Below are 25,483 nucleotides of genomic sequence, written 5' to 3'. Positions count from 1 at the left end.
TTTGAATTACTGGGAGATGTACTGCACTAGGGCGGCACGGTGGCGGAGTGGTAGCGCTGCTGCCTCGCAGTTAGGAGACCCGGGTTCGCTTCCCAGGTCCTCCCTGTGTGGTGTTTGCATGTTCTCCCCGTGTCTGCGTGGGTTTCCTCCCACAGTCCAAAGACATGCAGGTTAGGCGATTCTAAATTGGCCTTGGTGTGTGTTTGGTGTGTGTGCCCTGCGGTGGGCTGGCGCCCTGCCCAGAGTTTGTTTCCTGCCTTGCGCCCTGTGTTGGCTGGGATTGGCTCCCGTGACCCTGTGTTAGGATATAGCGGGATGGATGGATGTACTGTACTAGAATAATTACCCATTTGTGTTTTCTCAGGCATGTTAATTTTATTTTTTAATCTTTGCTCAATAGGGCTCCAAAATATGTGATGAGGTGTCTTAGTAATCCGTAATGGGGAGAGTCCTGACTCACGTTGACCGTGTGTTGGCTCAAAAAATGACAGACATACCAAAGGCTTAAAGGACACTGCTGACCATACCATGCAACAATACAATCAAGTGACCAGTAATGACCATATAAGCTTTGAAAATATATAATTAAAAGCAAACCCCTTTCAAGATTTTACTAGGAAACACTCAGACCTCTGGACCTTGAAGAAAGATGGTGCATGCACTGCTTATAAAATACAGCACACCCAGTCACTATGCTGAGAGTGCCGCCACCTTTTTGTGCCCTGCTGGTATGTATGACTGTCACGATGAACACAATCAGATGGCCTGGGCAATGTTGCTGGGGTTGTTTTCCCATCAGCCATGCCGTGTGCCATCACCACAGCACCACTGTTCTTTTCCTGGTAGCCACGTTGTGTTGCCACTCTGGCACAAGCTGCGAAAAGGATTCAAAACCAAATTACGTGGTGGAGCAAGCCCACACCTCCAATTCTTTAATTGAGTACGACTTGTATTTGTGATGAAAATGATCAGTTGGTCTGCGCAATGTGCTTCAGTGTCAGCAGATGTCCCCATAGATATTTTCCTGTCAGCCATGGGGAGTGGCTGTGCTGCCACTTGCTGTGAGGTTGGCAGAGGTTGTCCGCACCTCCAATTCGAGGGTCACGTACAGCAGATCACATTATAAGCTGTCAGTTAAGTTCAAATGCTTTATGAGGTTTTTCAGACTGACAACCCTTAACAATTTCTATATACGCACACACATTTAGAGAGAGACAGACAGACAGATATATATATATATTATAATACATATGTAAACAATTGTAATGAAAACTCCTTAATAAAACCTAGGGTAAATAAAAACTGTGTTTAAAAATCGAGTAAGAAAAGCCTCACCTTATATATACATTTGTGCTGGTCACAAAGAACTCCACTCTCGTCTTCATTTTCCTTCTTTTCCTGAGCAAACAGACGCCGGCGACCTGTTTTCAACTGAGTGTCTAGCTCTTTCAGTTTATTGCGGAAGCCATTCTTGTGCACCACACCATTGATTAATCCATTTTTGGGTTCAAACCTGGGCAGCGATTGTGACTTGTGTGTGTTCTCTGAATGTCCCTCCAGGGGGCCCCTCTTTTTCTCCAGATTCTCTTTTTCTGCCAAAACTTCCTTCTCCAGCCGAGAGCGATCTTCTGGTGACAGAGAATCATAGGACAGCAAATACTGACAGTAAGCCTCCTGGAGTTTGGCCAGTCGGTCCTGGGCAGACTTTGGGATGCGCAGCATGTCTGCCAGCTTGTTCCATTTTTTGAGGTCTGTCACTTGCTGCATACCACCCATTTCATTAATAAGCTGGAAAAACCGGGCAAGATCCAGCTCGCAGCCTCCTGAAGGACAAATGGGCAAAAGAGAAAACAAAGTCATTTTTTTTTTTTCTTTAAACTTGAAAAGTCTTGAAAATAATGTCGGTAGCATGCAATAACACTTCACCATGAGCTAATTTTATTTTTTGACTTTAAAATGAACTATGAATAGAAAAAAATGGCTCTAATTTTATATTCGGAATACTTTCACAGATATCTTCCAACCTAACTTAGAGGAATACTCCACCTAAAGGAGAAACATTTTTTTTTTTACATGTTACTTACCCCACGATGTTTATAATGATGGCCAAAAAATTTGTAATTTCATGTTTCATGCAGAATGGAAATAACTTGAGCGGAATGGAACTTCTCTCCTACTTGTGTTCATTTATAACAGGCAGCTATTAAGTGTAATAAGAGGGTGGATTTGGGCGACTCTCTTCAGAATCTTAAAAGTGACAACAGGGTCCCACTGGGATATTTCCAGGATAAAATAGAGGGCATAAAGGAATGGAGGTTGATTGACTTTGCATACTACTGAAAGAAATGTCTATTTTACTATAGCTATTTTGTTTTTTTTTGTTCTTTATTTCTCCTTATACGATTTCTCGTATTAGGAATTTGCTCGTTTTCGCATAGCCCTTGGGGTCAGAGTGCAGGGTCAGCCATTGTACAGCGAGCGCCCCTGGAACAATTACAGGTTAAGGGTCTTGCTCAAGGGCCCAGCAGAGTAGGATCTCTTTTTAGCAGTGACGGGGATTCGAACCGGCAACCTTTGGGATACCAGCGCAGATCCTTAGCCCCGGAGCCTCCACTCCCCTATGTTGAATTATTAGGGATTTGCTAATATAATGCAACTGCTGTGCTACAGAGGACATTGTGTGCTCAGATTTACAAAGAGCACAGAGTAGTCAGCTAACATAAGGATCCAAAAGCAATGGCAAAAATGAATACTCCATACCACATCCACACGCACTGGCTTACTAAAACGCCCCGACTCCTTTGAAAATACCATTTTTAAACTTGGGTGCATTTTTACAGCCTACTTCTGTTCACTGACTTGACTCTGGCGTCAGTTCCAAATATGCAGTGTGTACCCTGCTCTTCAGTAACCTGTAGGCCTCAACCCACAATTCCTCAGCATCAACGGGGGAAAAAAAAAAAACAAAAAAACTTCAATTCTTCAATAGTTTCAATAATTTTGTTTCTTGCGTTATCTGAAAACGCATTACTTGTTTCGTATTACACCTACATATGAACATCAATCAGGACTGTTCTCCAGTGATGTCATATTTTGTATTTCTGAGAAGCAAACAGCGCAGTTTAGCCATAAATGAAGACTGGTCCAAGTTTTTCATTCTTGGGCCGTGCAGTTCAAAGGCAAGTGGCTTCACTTCTCTGACTGAAGTGTTCTGCATGGTCTCCATTTTATACATTTACTGGTTTAAATAAGAGGACACAGGAATGTGCAACACAAAAAAAGCACCAGGGTTATATTCTGTACTGACTCTGCCAGCGACAATAAAGATTTTTCATGGCAATGGATCACACGGACCACAGTCATCCCACACATGTGGAAATTCAAAAATGGACTTTCTCTCCACATACAGCAATCAAGTCAGCAGAGAAGAAAAGAGCAGCCATGGAAGAACAGCCAGGCCTGACACCACACCACACCACACCACAGCACCCTGGCAGTGAGCTGCCATCTGCTTCATGACACTCTCACCTCTTTTTGCTTTATGCAGGCAGCTAAAGGGCCTGAATAATAAGTGGGTGGCAGGGTGCACTGACTTTCTCTCTCTTGATCCTCTACAGACCATCCATTGGAAATCCCTCATGGTTCCGGCACCAATGATGACATCAATTCTGATTCTGGCACCAATGATGATGTCACTTCTGGCCTCAGCCTCTAAAGCCGCCATCTTTACACCTCTCAATGAGTTCTGTTCTGGACTTGAACCTGAGCACAACTCATCTGAAACAAACCCATTTTGCAGCCAGGGTATATAATATACAGGTGGCCGCCTGTAACCTTTTTTGATGTCTTCTGTCTACTCACCAAGGGCCAGCAGACCTTGACATAACATCTTACAGTAACTGCACCAAATGGCCAAAACTGGAGTTGGGGGGCAGGGGGTCTCCTTTCTCTATGCTGGCAGTTGGAGAGGGTAGCATCTGTGTCAAGTTCTAACACGTGTGCGGTACACAGCAATATGTCACTTTCAGGAGAGCGGTTACCTTACCATCAGCTAGCTCTGAGAATGTACTTCGAGAGTGAATGAAAATATGGGCCCTTCATTAGGTTACTTTTCACATCCCAGGTATGTGCGATTCCTAACAATTTCAGGCTCAATGCAATGCTGTGCTAAAGACGAGCAGAAAGGTGTTTGATTTCCTGATTAAGTGTGATATTCAATCCTGCCGTGCTTCAGACTAGCACCATGGCGCACCCTTTGCAATCGCTGCTGTTTGCATGAAAACGCCATCTACGCAATTTACTGTGAGCTTAGAACAAATCACATATCCTCATCTCATGAAAGACAGTACAAGAAAGAATAATAAAATTATGCCAAAAATCTTTCTTTTTTTTTTGATTACACAGTGCCTATTAAAAGTATTCACCCCAACCGCCCAGAGGTTTTCACAATTTTTTTTAAATTATGCAACACTGAATTACTTTGACACTGAACAATAGAAAAAGACTCTTTAATGTCAAATAGAAAACACTAAATAACTGATTGTGTACGTATTCAGTAGATTTAGCAGCCATGACAGCCCTGAGTTTGTGTCCACAGGCCTCCCTCTATCATCTCTGCCATTTCCCCCTCTTTATGTCAGGCGTCATCGTGACTGGGAGTGAGCAGCCTCTGTCAAGTCCACTCGCACACTGAACTGAGATCTGGACTCTGACTCGGCCCCTCCAGGACTTTCACACCGTTGTTTTTCGGCCATTCTAAAAACCTCTGGCTTTCTGCATGGGATCACTAGCTTCTCCTAAGCTACAGGTTTTTTGGAAAGACTGCATCAGCTTTTCCCAGGATTTTGTGGCACTCATTTGACCCTCACAAGCCTTCCAGGTCCGGCTGCAGAGAAGCATCCACACAACCTGATGCTGCCACCATTGCTGAGACCAGCAGCCATACCACATGCACTTCACATCAGGTCATCCACTTGAAACTAACCATGTTCCAGTCCGCCCAGTACTTAGATGGGAGACCAACCAGGGAAAAGCTTGGGTTGCTCCTGGAAGAGGCACTGGGGAGGCTAGCAGGGGATGGCTGCCCTGTGGTCTGAATTAGGATCCCAGTGCAGTGACAGGGACAGCGTGCTGTAAAAATGGCACCATTCTTTGGATGAGCTGTAAAACCGAGGTCCTGACTCTGTGGTCATTAAAGAGCCCTGGGCATCCTTCATAAAGAGTAGGGGGTATCCCGATGTCCTGGCTACACTGCCCACCACAGTCTGGCCAGTCAGGCTACCTAATCATCCCCTGTCTCTGATTGGCTAGCTATTTCTCATCCCTTCACCACCTAACAGCTAATGTGTGGTCAGCCTACTGGTGCAAAATGGCTGCCGTCACATCATGCAGGTGGGCGCTGCCTATTAGTGGTGCTTGAAGTGGCTCCCAACTCACTGTGTAAAGGGGAGGCCTTGGAGTGCCTTGAAAGGCGCTATATAAATGTCATGAATTATTATTATTATGCTTCATGGTGGAGACTTGTGTGTTCTTGATAATATGCAGAGTTCAAACATGGCATTTAAGTCTGATGGCTAAAAAGCTCAGTTTAGTCTCATTAGACTACAGACCCTTCTGCTGAGGTGTCTCTGCACTGATCTACTTTAGCTTGGGGCTCCTTCACAGGTCTCGGAGGTCTCATGCTGGCCTCCCTCACTCATCTCATTCAGTTTTTCTGGCTGACCTGTTCTCAGCAGATTTACAGCTCGGTCATTCCCTTCACAATTCTCTTCTCGTCTCCGTCTCCTTTTCATAGAGTTGCTCGGTATGTGCTTTTGTGTTCATTGTGTAGGTTAGGCCACCATACTAACTCACAACAAGTTGGTCCTTCCATACACAATCAGCTGAAACTCTAGACCATGATGATTTAGGGATGTCATATTAGAAGGTTATCCAACAATTTAGTGTTTTACATTTGTCCGTAATTTTCACCACGTCGCAGAAATCCGTTTTCGATTTGACATTGATGAGTCTTGGGGTGAATACTTTTTACATAGGAACAGGCACTGTATACATAACCCTGAAACATGGACCGCATACTTCATGAACCTGGAACATCTGCAGCCTTGAAGTGGCTGCATCAGGCACGGTGACAACTGCTTTACAAAAATGACAAGGAGGGCTGCACCGAGGACCCACAGATACCCCTTGATTTATTTTAGATCTCTTCTGTTGTCCAGAACTGTAAGTCCCTTAAGGAATATGCCACCTCCCCCCCCATAAATTCAACTATACATTCATTCAACAATGCATGTTTCCAAATAATAAAGTCAAAACTATGAAACTTGTCTTATCATAACTTTCTTACGCCACACAATCAAAGACGGAAGATACGGCTGGCAGGCTGGCATTTACTGCACATATCCTGAGTTAGGCCTGGAAGCAAAAAAAACTTCTGATCAACTTTGTGTTAAAACAAAGTATGAAAAATATAGTTATCTGTGGCTGGGATTTTGCACATTTCAATTTTGAGAGTAATTAATGCACCATCAAGACCATGCTCAAATCAGCTAGTTCTCTTTAGCAATGGAAGAAGAGATGGAACAGACAACACCCTGGAGACCAATGGCTGCTTTGGAAGAAGCTGTTATGGTCCAAGTTAATCAAAGTGTGAATGTGACCTCTGTGCAAGTGATCCACTAAAAGAATACGCGTTGGACAAAACTCTTTGTGGTTAATGCCACAAAAGGTGCCAATCCAATGGAGCAGAGGACACCATCCAAGATCTGAGGTGTGATAGTCAGATGTCTTAAGGGGAGGCGTCAAATTAATGAAAACTGAAATCTGTCTTCACAGATTATGAAACCACGAATACCAGCTTGGATCTTTCCAGTTTGAGGAACGAATGAATACCATGGCAGATGCACAGTGAGAAGCAAAAATGACAGGCCAATAAAGTAATGTGTTATTCTGATCATATATTCAAACAATACTCATATCGGTTGTGAAAAGATGAACATGAGACTAAAGTACAGAATTGTCAACTTTTATTTCTGGTCCATGTTTTTACACAGAACATAAACCATATTGGAAAAAATGCCATTTGTTGTGTTTCGTTCCCCAGAAGTATCGGGCCAAATGACTGACTGGTGCATCTAACTGCTCAAGCAACACATTCAAGAGCTCACTGGAGTCTGCATTTGGTGTCCGATGTTGGCATGAAAAGTACAAAACAAGATGAAAACTAGAGAAGAGACCATAACAGAAAAGCAAAAGCAAAGTTTGAAAACGCAATTAAAGTAAATAGCTATCAGAACTATTGGTAAAGAACAGGGTCAACCACACAGTCAACCACGCAGAACACAAATGGTGGAGCAAGCAATCTGCAATAAGCAGGAAGAGCAGGGCAGGTCTGTACTGTTAAAGTTGCGAAGAATAACCAAAAAATAACAACCAAAGAAATAAAAGACAATACAGTCATGGCCAAAATTATCGGCACCCCTGGAATTTTCCCAGAAAATGTACCATTTCTCCTAGAAAATTGTTGCAATTCCAAATGTTTTGGTATACACGTGTTTATTTCCTTTATGTGCATTGGAACAACACAAAAAAACAGAAAAAAAGCCAAATCTGACATCATGTCACACAGAACTCCAAAAATGGGCTGGACAAAATTATTGGCACCTTTTCAAAACTGTGGGTAAATCGTTTTAATTTCAAGCATATGATGCTCGTTTGAACTCACCTGTGGCAAGAAACAGGTGCTGGCAATACAGCAATCACACCTGAAGTCAGTTAAAATGGAGAAACGTTGACTCAACCTTTCTGTTGTGTGTCTGAGTGGGCCACACTAAGCATGGAGAACAGAAAGAAGAGCAGAGGACTGTCTGAGGACTTGAGAACATAAACTGTGGGCAAATATCAATGATCTCAAGGCTATAAGTCCATCTCCAGAGATCTTCATGTTCCTTTGTACGCTGTGCACAACATAATCAAGAAGTTCACAACACATGGCACTGTAGCTAATCTCCCTGGACGTGGACGGAAGAGAAAAATTGATAAGACTGCAATGAAGGATAGTCTGAATGGTGGATAAACAGCCCAATCAACTTCAAAACATATTCAAGCTGTTCTGCAGACTCAGGGTGCAACAGTGTCAGCTCGAACTATCCGTCGACATCTGAACAAAATGAAATGCTATGGCAGGAGAGCCAGGAGGACCCCACTGCTGACACAGAAACATAAAAAACCAGATGAGACCAAGGTAGGGCTTTTTGGTAAAGCTCCTCATTCTACTGTTTACAGAAAATGGAATGAGGCCTACGAAGAAAAGAACAACACAGTACCTACAGTCAAACATGGTGGAGTCATCATGAAATCTGAAGACTACCAAAGTCTGCGTCAGAGGTCATGGGTGTTCCAGCAGGACAATCACCCCAAACATACCTCTAAAAGCACCCAGAAATGGTTGAAGACAAAGCGCTGGAGAGTTCTGAATTGGCCAGCAATGATTGCATCTCTAAATCCGATTGAACACTTATGGAGAGATCTCATATCTGCTGTTGGGAGAAGGCGCCCTTCAAATCTGAGAGACCTTGAGCAGTTTGCAAAAGAAGAGTGGTCAGAAATTCCAGTTGAGAGGTGTAACAAGCTTGGTGATGGTTATAGGAAGCGCTTGAATTCACTTATTTTTTCCAAAGGGCGTGCAACCAAATATTAAGTTGAGGGTGCCAATAATTTTGTCCAGCCCAGTTTTTGAGTTTTGTGTGAAATGATGTCAGATTTGGCTTTTTTTGTCTGTTTTTTGTGTTGTTCCAATGCACATAAAGGAAATAAACGTGTATACCAAAACACCTGTAATTGCAACAATTTTCTTGGAGAAATGGTGCATTTTCTGGGAAAATTCCAGGGGTGCCGATAATTTCGGCCATGACTATATACAGTGTGAAGGAGTTCAAGTGTCAGTATTCACCACGCACAGAAAAATGCCAGCAAAGAAATGCAGAAACTACACAACAAGACACACACCTCCCATCAGCCCCAAGAACAGAAAGGTTAGACTGCAATGTAAAAAGGAGTACAAAATGAGCCAGAAAAGTCTGGAACGCAGTTTTATGGAAAGAGAAGATAAAGAGGGAAGGGATGGAGAAAGTGTGGACAAAGAGAGGGATTGCAAACGATCCTAAGCATAGCAGTTCATCAGTAAAGCAAGGGGAAGGCAACATGTACGGCAGATTCCTGGAGATGGCTGTGCTGGTCTTTACTGAGGATGTAAATAAATGATGATGATAATGATGACAGAAGCAGGATCAATTCTTACCTACTCAGATCCAAACCAATGCCTCCAAGCTCACTGGATGGAAGTTCATCACACGGTAAGACAATGACACAGAACATGCTGTCCGCCTGACCAAGGAGTTCATCAAAAAGAACACGGGTCACCATACTGATTTATGCCCCAATTGAATGTGCAGGTCACCTACTGATTAGGAAAGTAAAGCTCCAAAACCAGTACTAACTAAAAAAGGCCGCCCCGTAAAGGAGTCTCTTGACGTCAATGGGCCGCAGACATGGGACAGTTATGTTTAAGGGGTAAGCAACCAAAACTTGGTTTTGCTTCAAGGTACGTTCACACTTGAGCGTTTGTCTGCATGTGCCAGATCAGGAGACGACTGGTTACTTTGTTTCAATCTCCAGTTAGTTCGGTTGAGCCTCATATAGCAAACCTTCAAGTGGAGTCACTGGGGGTACATTGCAGGACTTCTTCATTGGGCAGAAACCATTTTTGCCTGGGAAAAATCATGAAGTGTGTGTGCACCACCTCATCTGAAGTTAAGTATGTGTTTGGATTACTGAAAGTACACGAAAAAGATGCATTACTTCAAATGTGTTTCATCTACGCACACAGTGATGTGCTTTCATTTAGTTTAGACCGTGAACACACAGGCTCATATCATTTCACAGTACAACGTTGTGAAATGACTGTCCAGTAACCTACGACATGAACAGGACCACTGCTTAGTTTCTCTCTAATCATTTGTCTTTTAATCATTAGGTCTTTAAATATTTGTTAATTATGTTCACTTTTAGAATTCTGAATCAGGTGATAGGACTGACCTGTCTGACCGGTAACTGTGCGAGGTGCTCTGTGTGTGAACTTGAGTGTATTCATTTTTATATTAATGATTGATACATTTATATAGCGCTCTTCTAGACTGTGTGTGGCCACCTGAACCACCTCCTAGGTGATGTGTCAGCAGCCGATTCTGTGAAAGTACACTCATCATACATTAGCTATTAGGTTGTGAAGGGGTCAGAAAGAGTCAATTTAAAGAAAGGGGATGATAAAGACAGAATGGACCAGATTAAGGTGGTCAATTTAGGCAGGATACTGGGATCCAATCTACTCTTTCTGAAAGGGTAATTTTATGACCACAGAGAGTCAGGACAGCCATTTTGGAGGATGGCACCTTTTTATTTTTATTATTATTAAACAGCAGAGCAGATCCATCACTGCACTGGGACACTAGGATCCACATTCAGACCACAGGGTGAGAGCCCCCTGCTGACCTTACCAACACCTTTTCCAGTAGCAACCTGAGCTTCTCCTAGATGGTAGCCCATGTACTGGCCGGGCCTATACATACTTAACGTCAGCTGGGTTAGATGTTCTGAAGTGCAGCTGGTACGGCTGCTAACCTAATCATGGCTGAAACGTGTCCCGTAACGCACATTATTTCCTGAAGTTAGATCACAGTCGCACCTCACGTGAACTGCTTCAGGGTTTGCTTGGTACTACACCAAGAGCACGGTTTTGAAAGAGTTTCATTCCAGTTCCTTTGGAATACAATCGACGTGTTCATATTTACCTAAATGCACCAGACTATGGGGGTACATCGCTCCAGATTTCAGAAAAATCAAACTCGGTGTGAAAACACCTTTAGATTCACTTGACCCATTACTCCTCAGCTGGCATAGGGGGACTAAACACAATAAAAGCCTTTTTTTTTTTTTTTACCAATATACGGTAGTTTGTTACAATTATACAGAATTTATTGAGAATTTATTCAAAATGCCACCTTTTGTCGGATTGCCTGAAGAAGGGGCCCGAGTTGCCTTAAAAGCTCGCATATTGTAATCTTTTTAGTGAGCCAGAAAAGGCGTCAATTTGCCTGACTTCTCATCACATCCACAACAGTACTACAGTTATAATGAACGTAAAACAGTAGCCAGACGATCCGTCCTTTACTCTCATATTCACCTTTTCATCCAGGATACACATTTTATGAATATACAACACAAATGACCTCGTGTTACCTCACTGTCCCAGTATTTGTGCTTCTCACTGTATGGCTGAGCCAGCAATAGTGATTCTGATTATAGACCAGTAAAATTTAAAAATAGATAAAAATGTTGGTAAAGAAAGGAAACTAGAAAATTAAATTAGATGGATTACAAAAACTGAAGTGAGCATTTCTGCTAGAGACCTCTCTCCCTATATGATATTAACATTCAAATTATAATTAATCAATCAAATTTTGAAGCTTTCTCGTTATATTCCGACATACTCGAGTAAGGGAAATATGGGTCATGTTAAATCCAAAAAGAGCAGCAAATGGCATCTTACCTATTAAGGGAGGTTCTTCCATTGTAATGCCCTGAGATTTGAGGTGCTTTTTAATGCATGCTAATCGTTGCACATTGGGCCCCCAGCGTCTGCCCAGTTTATGTATATGTTGCACTTGGGTGACAAAGCGCATCTCATCACTGAGTTTGCATTCAGGCCGCCAGTCAGATGGTGGAATCACCCTGCATAGGCCATAGGGTTCTGCCTGCTCTTGAATTGACTCAACGTAAGTCAGAGGGTCCTGGAACTCCTTGTGATTCGGTCTGTAGACGGGCACCTCGGTTATCTTAGACCAACCTGACTTGGCATTGCTTCCCTTCTCCTTTTCCGCTTTGGGCTCAGATGGCTTGTGCGGTGAGGACGACGATTCTCTTGCTGAGGTAGAATGGTTCTCACTCTGTATGCTCTCGGCTTTGTGGTGTGCTTGTTTGGCTGCAGTCTGTCTTGTTGCCAAGCCTCTTTTCGGCCTCTCAGAGTTTTGCTTGGTAACTTGCTGGGTTTTTAGTTGGCCATTTAATACAGTTTTTTCTCGACGGGCTTTTTTGCTGCGTGTTTCAGGTGAGCACACGTTTAGTCTAGCCTTCTTGGTATTAGGCTGAAACCTTGTCCGGCCAAGGCTTGTAGCTTCCAGCCGCCTCTTGGAGTTGCGCAAACCTTCACGCCCCCACCTCCCATCTTCCTTCACACACAGTCTCCCACTGAGACGTCCATTGAGACGCATGTAGCTCCCACTTGCTGGTTTGTGTACTCCACTGGATAATAGCACCTGTTTGCGGGTTTTTGCATTGCTACTTTCTGCTTTTCCTGAGTTGACATGATGGTGGTGGTTATTATGTTGGTTATTGTGGTGAACCACTGTGGATTTACTGTGGTTGAGTTTGGTTTCCTTGCTCAGCCCTCGCTTTGCTTTGGTGTCAGTGACGTGCCCCTTTGTCATGGAGGCTGTGTTCTTCACAGTTTTGGACGGCGAAGGTCGGAAGTCTCTCGTCTTTTTGGCACTGGGTGGATGAGCGCCTAAGGATGAGGCTCTGGTGAATCCATTCACTTTAGAAACCTGATCAGGTTTAAAAAAAAAAAAATAACAATTAGAATCAATAGTGCTATTTTCATAGATCAAAAATGTTAAGATTTCTGAATTAAATGCTATATTATAAAGGCAAAGAAATCTTAAGTATGTAAAATTATGGAATTAGGATTTGAGGGCCTGTTACAAGCAATCTAAATAAATTGGCTGAGAAATATTCCATTACCCATCCATTTTCAAAATCTAATTATTTTTAGCCCTTTTAGTAAGAGTGAGTGCCTTGTCAAACTAAGGTCATGGCTACCATATTTGACCAATCCAGATGAGAACCGGCCATTGAGCCCAACAAAGCTTGCCAGTTCTTCCAAAGCAACATCAGTTTGAATTTTGAAGGTCCCTAAACTCCTACTGTCCTCCACCATAACTAATTGGTCACTTATTCTACGAGTTTTCTGTGTGTGAAAATTTACGCTCACGTTTCCAACTGTGTCCCCGTGTTCTTAAGGAACTCATCTTTAAGACATAGTCTTGATCCCCTGGACTAATTTACTTCATAATTTTGAGCATTTCAATCATTTCACCTCTGAATCTTATTTTGTTTAAACTGAAAAGGCTCAATTTTCTCAGCCATCACTACTAACTACATGGGGTAAGTAACATACAGTATATATTGAGACACAAAAATTACTGGACCGGGCTTGGGGCTTTCCTGGAAAACCATCTGGAGGTTAGGCGGACATGAATCATAGAACTATACCCCCTCCTATACGTCCTCTCAAACCGCCGACCGGCTAGGTATATCCTGTGAATAGCCCACTCAGTATTTGCACAACCATCGCTACACGAGTTACTGCAACAAGGTTGGCTGAAAAAAAATCGAAGAGCAAGACAAGACAGGACAACACTCCCGCGCACAAAGCTTTTTCCATAAAGCAGTTTTTGACTGACAAAAACATTCCTGTCCTTGAACAGTCTCTTATAAATACTCATCGAGCATAGTGGACTTCAGTTTAACAGAAATACTCCAATTGGTAAGAGAGTAAATATTTTATTCTCATTTCATGAGTTTTAATCCGTTAAATAATAATTAATTTTTCTTTTACATATTTATAGAATTTTGGGATTTTGACTCCAATAAATAATCATTTTTCTTTTGTACATTTACAGATTTCACTAATATTCTGGCTGCAACTGGGGGTTTTGTGCTGAAGGCGCCAGGGGTCTTGCCCCTGTGAACCCAGGTTTCCTAACTGAGAGATGAAGAGTGCTACCCACTGCGCCACCCCCACTATATATATATATATATATATATATATTTATAGTATTACAAGTACGACTCAGTGTTTGCTCATGATCATATAATTACCGTGTACCACAGCAAACATTTGCTTCCAGTGTCAACAAAGCGCACGGTCTGTATATGGCAACTAACTTTATATTAGATTACATGCACCACAGCCAGTCTGAGAGCAGCTCTTTCAGTACATTCCAGTATCTTCCCAAAGCCCACCGCTGTACTGTTAAGGTGACAGAAAACCCTATAAACACACAAACGATTAACCTATGAAGTGTTGGGAGTTCCTTCCTACATTTGTATCTCAGACCCAGGCTGCTTATGGCCCTTCACCGCATACAAATATTCAAGGAAGGCTAGAATTACAAGCACTAATTTACAACCAATAAAGAGTTAATTACAAAATTAGAGGGACTGGTGGAAGGTGGCACCATGCAGCTTTGAGGGAAGAGTAATTGGCAGGCATGTCTTTGATGTTTGTGTTCTAAAAATCGTGAATATGAGGATTGCCGTATTGTTTAATGTGTGTTAAATGACTTTAATCAATCAAATGTGGAGTCTGGTGTCATGGGAGAAGACCATAAAAAATATACTACAAAGTTTCTTTTTGTTCATATCCTGCGTATCCATTTATAGCCACAGTCCATCCTTTGTCAAAAAGATAATGTGCCATGTCACAAAGCACTTATTACTTCAATCTGGTTCTACGAACATAACGGTGACTTCAGTTTGCTCCAATAGCCTGAATGGTCCCGAGATCTCACTCCAACAGAGTGTCTTTTGGATGGGATTGAATGGGGTGAGAGGAATCACAGCACGAACGTGTGATCAGAAAATCTGATTAGACTGCTTCATACTCGAGTCAACATGGACAAAGAAACCCTAAGGAATGCCGTCAGAACCATGTAGAATCCAGCATGTCCTGGAGCAGAACAATGGTCCTACTAAGTACTAGACAGTGGACCCAAAAAGCTGGGTATGTATAGTGCATTTCAAATATTAAGCAGTTTGCAATGGGCTCGCCAGACATGAATTCTATACATGATACCTCTGTCACCTAGAATGACTTTTGAATGGGTCTGGCCTTACTTACAGTTTTGTGAGACGCAGACATGTGTTTCTCATTTTATGCAGTGTAGATGTGGCTTGTATAAAACATGTGGTTTCCTAGTAATTTTCTAAGCGCACAAAGTCTATTGGTAACTAAGCTCTTGTAACAAGATGATAAACACCATATGTAAAGCGATTTTGTTTTGGTCCGTCGCATCAAACTAACAGCTTAACACTTTTTGGAACTCGCTGCTTCTTTAATATCATTTCTGACCGCGCTGTAGGACATCTGCTTTTACACTATGAAGATCGTTAGAAATGGAATATCTTGATGGACTAATACTTTCAATGCTACCAACGTATTATATTAGACGACTTTCTAATAGAAGACATTGATTTGAGTAGCTACTTTATTATAAAATAGTAAAAGCGGGATTACTGTCGGTGCTTTCAAAAGTCCACGATGTCTCTCATCCACACTGCAAACTTGTGGTGATATTTTCAAATGTGGCACTGCAGGGCTTTCTTAAAAGGCTTCACTTTCAGGAGTTTAAAACACAGAGGTACTGTTGGCAAAAGACTAAAACAGAGGCTAATGTCTATTTTTAAATGAAAACATAGTAGTGTGGATGTAGTATTAGTCCCTCGAAAACTGGTTTGCTTATTACTCCAAGAGCTAAGCGTAAAAGAACTGGCAAGACTGCTTTTTGTTGTTATCGACCAAAATGCGGGACACCTTACCGATAGGAGATATCCAATGGCAGGGGTTCTTAAACCATGGGTCACAACCCAAAATGTGTTGTGGATAGCAACCATTAGGTCGCGAGTTACTGTTGTATTCAATTGTAATGGGTTGCAGAAGGTTTGCCGCAGGTTGATTAAGCAATCCACATTGCTTAAACAATTGTCCGCAATTCTCCAAGGGGACCCAACTCTAACAATCGTCCATAATTCTCCAAAGTTGATCTGTGCTCCCACACTCTGACGATTAGCTATGATTCTCCAAATCTGCCACCCCAGACCCTCTTCATAGGGGACAACCATCTGCACCAACGATCGTCTATGTGCTCAACAAGGAATGGGTCTCAAAGAAACTAAAAAGGGCAGGGGTTGGGTCACGACAAAAAAAAGTTTCAGAAACCCTGTTCTACTATATGAGCCTGGTGCATTTAAAAATAAAAACACTTAAAAAACATCTTTTTAATTTGACCTTTTCCCTCCACTGATAAAAAGAATTTATATGTATGTTGGATTTGCAAACATAATGAACTTTGGCGACTCTGCTTTCATCTGATCCGACTACTCTGCAGGATCTCCTGTGACAGTGAATGGAATGCGAACACGCTACCGGATGATGAGACGTACTACATTGACTCGTCTTGGATGAAACTTTAAAATAATACAAATTACCTGAGCACATTTATTTCTGGTAGAATGGGCAGCGCAGGCTAGGTGCTCATTTGGCTGTGATTCCCTGCATGTTTACTTTCCCCAGCATCTCGTCAGGTGAAGTTTTTATTTTTCTGTCCTCTCTGGCCTTTTGACCATAATAACAAACTTACTGTTACCTACTATATAATAAGAAACTAAGGTCTTGGTTGTCCAGTTCCTCAGAGCAATCTGCTTGGTCAGTTAGGGGATGTGAAGAAATAGGAAGTGCAAGTGTGAGACACATGAGGAGGAGGAGTAAAGCTGCACGTTGAGAGAGTCGCCTTCAAAGACTGGAAGTGAGAAAGGTGCCTCCAAAATAACGAGAGTCTGAGAAGTGCAAACGTGCGCGAGAGGGGGCGAGCTGGCAGGTGAAGAGACATTCAGACACACCTGAATACAGAGGAAAGGCAATTGAGGTGTATGCAGGGCATGAGAGAGAATAACTTAAAAAGATTTGCTATTTCCTGTTTTAGACAGGTACCATGGCCAGTAATCAATAAAGACTTAAAAGGAAGTTAGCAATTTAATCCATAATTAAGGACTCTAATTTATCTGCCACTTGTCGGTGTTTATGGTATAACTGTGCATCGGATTTATTCTTATTTGCTATTTTTGATATTTCATTTACTAACTCACTCATATACTCATTTATTTCAATTTATTATTTTTCTCTTACTTCTTATGAAGTGCTTCCAGCTACATGTTTTCTATGAAAATGTTAATGTGTTATAAATAAATGTTTGCTGTTATCTTTAAACTGCGGTGGGCTGGCACCCTGCCCGGGGTTTGTTCCTGCCTTGCGCCCTGTGTTGGCTGGGATTGGCTCCAGTAGACCCCCGTGACCCTGCGTTAGGATATAGCGGGTTGGACACTGACTGACTGTTCTCTTTAAATTGGCTTTTTCCAGTGCAAGAATGTGGATGGCTAAAGCAGGAAAAAGTCCTCAAAAATGGGCAAAAGCACTCTGTCACCATCTTTATTTTTTACCATTCATGAAGATTTACTACCACTTGGCACCTCAGTGCCGATGCAAGGTATACTTAGACAAACATGTTTAACACAATCATGCCAATTTTCCATTCTCGTTTTATTTCCACTCCTTTTCATCCAGAACTTCAGGGAATCTCCTGTGAAATACTGCAGCTTGGTTGGTTTTTGCTTAGTAAGTGCAACGTATGCCAACCAGACTACGCCTTCAATGAGGCTGTGGGAAAACTGTGGCCACTGAATGATGAAAGCCTATGGTGCACCGCAGGGCACAGGCTGCAGATGAAGCACTGCTACTTGAAATGCCTTTTTAACACTTGTTTTTGTTGTTTGAACCAAAAAGAAGTCACAAGTGGGGCTGAAGACACCGCTCACTGAAATTTGCAAATTTTGATCGATAATGAGGAAGTAACTGTGGGCATCAAAGAAGCTAGATGTAACTGCTCAGCATGAGACGGTATCAAAGAAAACAGAGTATAAAAACACCACACACACACACACACACTCTCAGACAGAGCAAATTCCCCTGTATGTGTGTGTGGTCACGTACAAAAAACCCACTGCTCAAAACGTACTCACCTGAGCATGACTTGAATATCAATATACTATGCTTCTTATGGTACAGACGGCATGAAATAAAAACCTGACATCTAGGTTGAGTTTGCACACTCTCTTCCGAATTGTGTGGATTTTTCTCCAGATGCTCTTTTTTCCTCATCCATACTCTAATAATAATACGGAAATTAGGTGAACTGGCCATATCAATGGCTTCATGCAAGTAGAAAGGCGTCTCATGTTGCTTTGATAGGTTCCTGCCTCCACGTGTTACAACTTGGTTTAACATATTTGAGAATATTATGTAAACTGATTTATGTGTTGGGATTTTGCGGAGAACCTTTGCTGCTGCACATCTGAAGCTGATGTCACAACGCGCAACAGACTTGTTGACTGTCATTGCTGATCTCATTTACATGACTGAAAATCACGAGGCATTTCACATTTAGCTACTGTGTGCTGACCTTCCATCAAAGTCCTGCTTGCCAACAACGTGCTACCTGATGGAGCCAGTGCTGTATGAACGGTTAACAGGTGCAGCGATGTAAGCCAGAATCTCATCCTGTTTTTTCATTCATTTCTTTCGTGGTATGTAAAACACAAGACATCCCACGCTCAAGCTTGTTTTCCATTACTGTGGTCCAAAACTCGCATTCCTTATTCCTCATCACTGCATAACACGAACCTCACTTCCAGATCAACTCTCATTCACACGGAGCCCAACTAGCTAAAACTAAAAACAATGATCAACCCTTTTAGATTGTGTCAGGGAAAGTCAGAATAAGTCACTGGGTACGTCACATTACACGAATGTTGAAAAAGTTGCATAATATCCATTCATTATCCAGCCTGCTATATCCTAACTACAGGGTCACGGGGGGTCTGCTGGAGCCAATCCCAGCCAACACAGGGCGCAAGGCAGGAAACAAACCCTGAGCAAGGCACCAAAGTTGCATAATATGACAGCTTTTCGAAATACCATGCGCAAATTTTTCCCGAAAATTAGCATTAGAAAATTAGGTGCGAGTCATACACGAGGAAATGTAATGTTTACATGCTCTCTCATTTTTAAATCAGTTTGCCGTCGTCATTCAGCATGGACAGTAGCAAGCGTTTACGCTCCTTCACGGCTGGAGAGAAACTAAAAGTGATTTTGGAAGCAGAGAAGATAGGAAATCGGGCAGCAGGTCACAAGTACAGTGTTCCAGAGTCATGTATTCAAGATTGGCGACGGATAAAAGAAAAACTTTCGTCATGCAACAAAAACAAAAGGGCATTTCGCAGAAAACGTGCCCTAAATTATTCCTATACAATCACAACGTGCGTCGTACACGCGTTTGCTGGACAGGGCCAGAACCCTAAAAAACAGCTGATGGTTGAGCAGAAGCTATCCATATCACTGCTTAATTAGCCAACAGTTGACATGCAATTCAGATCTTAAAAATGGCCTACAGTGGCACTAGAATGTTCATGCGCCCTTCAGAATCTTCTGTTTCGACCAGATTTTTACATAAGTCCTAAAACTAGATAAAGTAAAAACACAATTAAAGAAATGATACAAAAGCATTATACATGTTCATTTACTGGTTGAGGAAAATGATCCAGTATTACAAATAAAATGCGAGCATCTAGGATTAGCAGTTCATTGAAAGTAAGGTGCTTTCATCAATGGGGTGACTATCAGGTACGAGGGTGGGAGGTACTGAGTTTGCGTGGTCTACGGTGTTGCAGCTGACTGGGATAGACCTAGCAGAGCAGAAATTTCACATATTGACTTGTGACAAGAGTGGCATCCTACGACAGTGGCTTGCTTAAAGTCACTGATCTCTTAAATATGACCCAATGGGGACTGCGTGGCTGTTGTGTTAAATTTTATGCACCTAAAGCAATGCAACACCACTGCTGGGCTGTGAAGGCTGGGGATGTCAAGTGAAACAGAACATGAAATTTTAATTTATCATTGTTATTTTTTTATATATTCATTTTTTTTCAATATATAAATCTATTTAGTCCACTACATGACTGCAGGGTGCCAGAATCAACCCTGGATGGAAAACTGATCCAACTCAGGAGCTTTCACAGGTGTGCTTTTTATGAATACTGAAATGCCCTGCTGAGTGTATCAGAGAAGTTTAAATCTATTAATCATCAGATGAATAAAACTCCCTTGCAACCCAACACCAGAGTGGCTGCCACTACAAATGTGAAAAGAATCTCAACATGAGTTAATGGTTTATAAAAGCTCTTTATGCTATTAAGAGTTTGTTGCAGGTATGGGCACATGGGACATTTATTGATTAACTTGATTACTAAGCCCATCTAGGACTTGGCAAAGCTTACCATGAACTTTAATTTGGAATGAATTGTAATTTCATGGTGAAAGTCTGACTGGGAAGAAAAAAAAAGTTTTACCATAGACCACTTGAGGCTGAATTAATGAAATTGCTGCAGAAACCATGAAAAATGATTCATCTGTGCGTGTGTGTATGTGTGTAAAATGATGATGAATGAAACGGTGTAAGTTCACAATGCTGTGTTCTGGTAGTCTAAATTGTAGTCCATTTGTTTTGTTGGAAATGAAAGCAGACTGGTTTGCTGTCAGAACAAAGGCAGCAAATAAAGAAGGCAAAGCAAGTGCAGGATCAAATTAATGACCTGAGAGGAAACCCCCCAAATTACCAACCTCTTATTACATGCAAAACTCTGTTAGAAGTAAAACTAAAATACATATGTAATACAATTTCATCTCACAAACTGTAACATGGTGGTGTAAATTCTGAAATTAAAATGAATTAAAAATAGAATGAAACTGGCACGTGTCAGTGCTCTTTAACGTAATGGGACTTTTTAGCACGGCTGCACCATTCACAGTACAGTCGCCCCCCTCATATTTGACATTTGTGGTTTCAGTTATTCTCCAGTTGGCCATGAACTATTAAATGGGATTTTTTTTTTTTTTTTGGAGCTTGCTGAAAGGGCACAGACGAGAACAGAAGCCAAAATCATATAAACAATACATCCAATGATTTGTACCACATGAGATAATGTAATATATAACTGAAATTTTATTTAATATTTGTTAGTGTAAGTGTATTTCTGTATTTTTTTTTTATTGGTAAAACAGACTGACTCACATGTTAGATGTCATTGTGACCCTAAAATCTTGCATTTTGTCACCATTAAACACAGTACCAAAGTGCATCGCACACAGATCAGCTAATCCCGGGAGTTTGGATCAGAATCCCACCATGGGATTGACCGTGGCTCCACTGTTCAAAGCCCACACACAGCAGTAGAAGCTTCTCTCGACTTTGCGCACACATCTCTGCCTTTGCACTGTTCTCTCTTCCCCATCTTCACTGCTCCCTTAGTTATTCAGAAGATCCAGACATCTCCTCCCAGCTGGTCTGCAGTCTGCTTGCTCGCTCTCTCTCGTGTCTACCAGAAACCTGTGCAGACGTCTAGTCATCCTTCTCGGCTCTCGCCTTTTATGGTGCTTGTGCTCATCTGCTCATTTCTTGATTTCCTTTCTCCTGATTCTTTTCCTGCTTTCTTACTTGCCCTGCTCCTTTTCAGCCAACCCTAGCTGATGCCATACACTTGCTAGACTGATAAACCATAATCGAGATTCATTAAGTGAGTACATGTGTGTGTGAGACAGTGCTGATTATCCGGTGAGATAAGTAGAAAAAAAAAAATCAATTTATAAATGAATCCACAAACATGCCTCACCACAGTCTGATTAGGGGTTGGTGGGCAAGAATTTTCACATTCACAGGGGTCTTCTGCCCATGACCCTCAAGACAATGAGGGGATAGCCTGTACTTGATACCCAAGCTGCACTCCTAGCAGCAATGCCACTATTTTAGGTCACCACAAATGCTCCATTTGTAGTTGTGGTATTGTACATGTGTACTTATAACACAAGAAGATACTAAAGTAGGCAAATTACAATAAAATGGCACGTATGAGGAAAAATGAAAAGTAACAATTGTGATCAGCAGGCCACATCCTTAAAGTGTAAGGGAAGCAAACTCTTTGTTGCACAGTGATATTGTGTGTCCTTTGATGGGGTTGGTGACCCGTTCATTCCTGCCTTATACCTAAAGATGCCAGCATCGCTTCCATGCCCTGACAAACCTGGATTGGATTAAGAGGGTTTGAGAATGGCAATGTCATGCTATGATTTAAAATGCTGCATTGCTTATTTGGCATTTGCTCTTCAAACTGTAAATTTAGAAAGAAGAAAACAATGACATATTGTTGTATATGACAATCATAGCAAGTAACAATAGAAGGGACAATTTTAGCTTACTTTACGCAGTGCATTGCCAGAAGTGTGGGTTACACACAGGAAATGGGCTTAAAAAGTGATGCTACGAAATAATCTTGAGAGACATTTCACAAATCAAAATTTAAATAAGTGTTTTTTTTTTAAATAAACAAAAATGAGCACAACTCTTGTGTAAGACGAGAGGTATGTCATGCTTACCTGCTTTCGGAGCTCCTGAGCTGATCTGCTAACAGCATGGCTGTTAACAGAGGGACCTTTGGCCGAGGTTCCAAAATTGTTAGCAGCTGTGGAGGCAGAAGTCTGCTCTCGGTGGCCCTCTGCCTTGTTGTCATTACGCTCCTTCCCTGGCGTGGCCTCTTTGCCTTTGTGTTTCGGAGTGGACTCTCTTTCCTGAGACAATTTGCTGTGACCATTGAAAACTGGAGCAGAAAATGAAGGGGAAAGAAAGAAAACAAAAAAAAAAAACACATAAATAGGGAAACAAGACCGTCAGGCTAGTGAAGCACTTAAAACAGCCAGCTGGACAAAGCACTCTTTTTGCCTGAAATCCATTTTCAACAATGTGTAAATGACAGGTCAGTAAATGGGGTTCAAAACTGGTTATCAAGCTGGAGTCTCTGAGAGGGAAATGCATCGGGCCTCTGGAAAAAGCAGCAGCTATGAATAGAAAACGTTAATTGAGTCGGCAAATAATGAAACTTTTATTCAGCAGCTGCAGTGATTCTGCCATCCCTTAATGTTTCAAAGCAGGTAACCTTACTAACCGATGTTAGAAAAGCATTTGGTCAGAGGATAAAACAGTGTTACATCTGTATAAACCACATATGGAAATGAGCTACTAAGTGTACATTTTGGAAGTGCAAGTGTTTTTGCTATTTATATTTAAATATTAAGTAGCCAGTACAAAATTACACATAATAAAACCAATTACAAGAACCGTTTGAAATTTTAAGAGGACACAAAGTAGCTATAGCTCGGGTCACAGCACATTATTTCATTAACATTTCTTCACTTTCCTGAAAGAGACAATGCAGCAGATAATATTTCTAATATCCAATAGGATGGGTGTTTAAACACACACACACAAGCTTCATTAGGCCAAAGTGGTGAGCAGATCAAGTCAATGCAATGGCAATTACTGACAATTTAAACTATTACAAGTTTATTAAACCTACAGTATACTGCGTAATTTTCAAAAATAAACCAAAAAACACATTACTTTTTAGATGAAAGGTGATTTTTGTAAAGAGCTAAAAAAAAAAAAAAAATTATCCATATATAAAGTTTTTGAAAATCTGTTGGATAATAAATAAAAAAGCTAAGAAGAATGTCATGATACAAAAGTAAGGAGTAAATAAATGGTGGACAAAAGACAAATAAGAGGCAAAAGCAAAACTTGCAGAAACTCACAAAATCTCAAAGCAAAGAGCCAACAAGTGAGCAGCGACGTGTGATGAGGGGCAAGCAACAAGTAAAAAATGACAGATAATGGAGTAAGTGACACAACAAGTAGACTTAAACATTTTAATACAGACTTTATCATGTTTTATATTATAGCTCTTCATATGATACACACACGCACACTAAGGGCTGTCCGACCGAACATCCCTATTCAAATTTATTTAAAAAAAGGTCTTATTCGAAAGCAAAGCCTGACATTCGATCGTAAAAGTACGGTGGCTTGTTTATCCCGCACTCATTGTGGCACTGAGTTGCTCCGCATGTACTGTACAAAGCTGCAGTATTTTGCACTTCATCTCCATGGTCAGCCTATTTGTTTGGTTAGCTTGTTATCTTTATTAGAAAAAATTTACAGCCAGACCCCCTTGTAGTCCAACCCGCCATTCCCGATTCCACAAGTGTACTTAGAGCAGTTTTTCGGGGTACTGAAAGTGTCGTCAGCCTGCACCCGATTCTGTCCTGTTCACCCTTAAACCGGAGATCCCCGATTGCTGTTTAATGATAAATCCTTCTCATTGAAGCAAAATGAAAATTATTCAAAATTGCGATTTTTCTTTTTGTTATAATGCTTTAAAATCCCCACTTCAGAACAATACCGTGCCCTACAATTAGTCCCTGTCTTATGTAGTTAGCCGTTTGACACACAGTGCTTACAACAATGAGGTGTGATTAAAAATATTCAGGTCACCTGTACTGAAATATTGCTGCATCTGTAAAAAAGTAAACAAGCGGACAGATTGTGCGGACCCTGACGATCCTGTAATCCACACAGCAGCCATCTTTCCGGGTGAGTTCACAGGCACAGACGGCCTTTTTTATTCTGAATGCTATGATGTCAATGGAGTTGCCCATTAGACACCTCTAAAATAATAAAACAAGCCCATCCTCAACCTGCCACCTGGCACACTCCTTGACTTCTCTCGCTATTCTCACCCTGTCGTGTTCTTACTAACTGACCCATATTCCTTGTAATTATTATCAGGACAGCAAGCCATAAAAGCAGCCATGAAAAGGAGCTTAAATCTTTATGGGCTGGCCACACATGCTGGCACCACTCTCCACTACATTATTATTAATATGTTTTATTTTTCCACTTGCGGTGCCTCTGCAAATCAGCACTCAGCTGGAGACCCTGCTCTGCAAACATACTGGCCGTCTATTTAAATAACAGTCGCCCGAGTACTTCTACAAGTTTTACTTTTTTTTTTTTTTGGTTGCTGGTGTTTATTCTTGTTGTGCAGTTGTTACTATAACAATAAAGTATTAAAAAAAGCAGTTACAAACAACAGTACATGTATAATGCTCAGAAGCATTACCCATAGTTTGAACATTTGCTTATTTTCATTTGGATTATTTAGCCTTGTGTTTTGGATAATTTGACAGTCCTAACGCACATACAAACACACGCACACCATGGACTGGAGAATCTAAGTACCGTTTTAAAGCCAACTGTCAATGTGACGTGTGTGACCATGATGAAACAGGCCTGTCGGGCAGGCAGAGTCGCGCACACACACACGCGCACACACACACACACACTGCTGCTGAGGCAACTCGCGTGAGGACTGGTACACACTCAGTCCTGCAGCACACAGAGACCGCCAGGCTCTTTGTACAAAAAAACAGGCAGCAACGGTAATTCACCACTCAGTGGAAAACTTCTCAGATCCAGCTAGACACGTCCATTGACCTCAGGAAACCCAAAGAAACAGCTGCCTTCATTGATTTCTTATCGCAGAGAGTTTCTTCTCCAGATGTACACAATGAGTCCTTTATTTGTTA

At 41.6% G+C, this 25,483-nt stretch overlaps 1 protein-coding gene across 3 annotated transcripts in view; it reads right to left on the bottom strand.

Annotated features, from left to right (window-relative positions):
• The window catches only part of LOC120515622 (protein Jumonji-like), a 269,278-nt gene that overhangs the window by 36,190 nt on the left and 207,605 nt on the right, over positions 1-25,483 (bottom strand). For 2 of the 3 annotated variants that reach the window (XM_039736756.1, XM_039736754.1), the window contains 3 exons: positions 22,439-22,659; positions 11,606-12,659; positions 1,336-1,823 (listed from right to left, as the gene is read on the bottom strand). In XM_039736756.1, the coding sequence (XP_039592690.1) occupies positions 1,336-1,823; positions 11,606-12,659; positions 22,439-22,659 (1,763 nt within the window). The remainder of the gene's footprint in view (positions 1-1,335; positions 1,824-11,605; positions 12,660-22,438; positions 22,660-25,483) is intronic. The other variant, XM_039736757.1, reaches the window with a different exon arrangement.

This window comes from Polypterus senegalus, chromosome 15 (genome assembly GCF_016835505.1).
Source record: "Polypterus senegalus isolate Bchr_013 chromosome 15, ASM1683550v1, whole genome shotgun sequence".
Taxonomy (NCBI): domain Eukaryota; kingdom Metazoa; phylum Chordata; class Cladistia; order Polypteriformes; family Polypteridae; genus Polypterus; species Polypterus senegalus.
The sequence above is the reverse complement of the archived record's forward strand: the minus strand, read 5'-3'. Positions and strand labels throughout refer to the sequence as shown.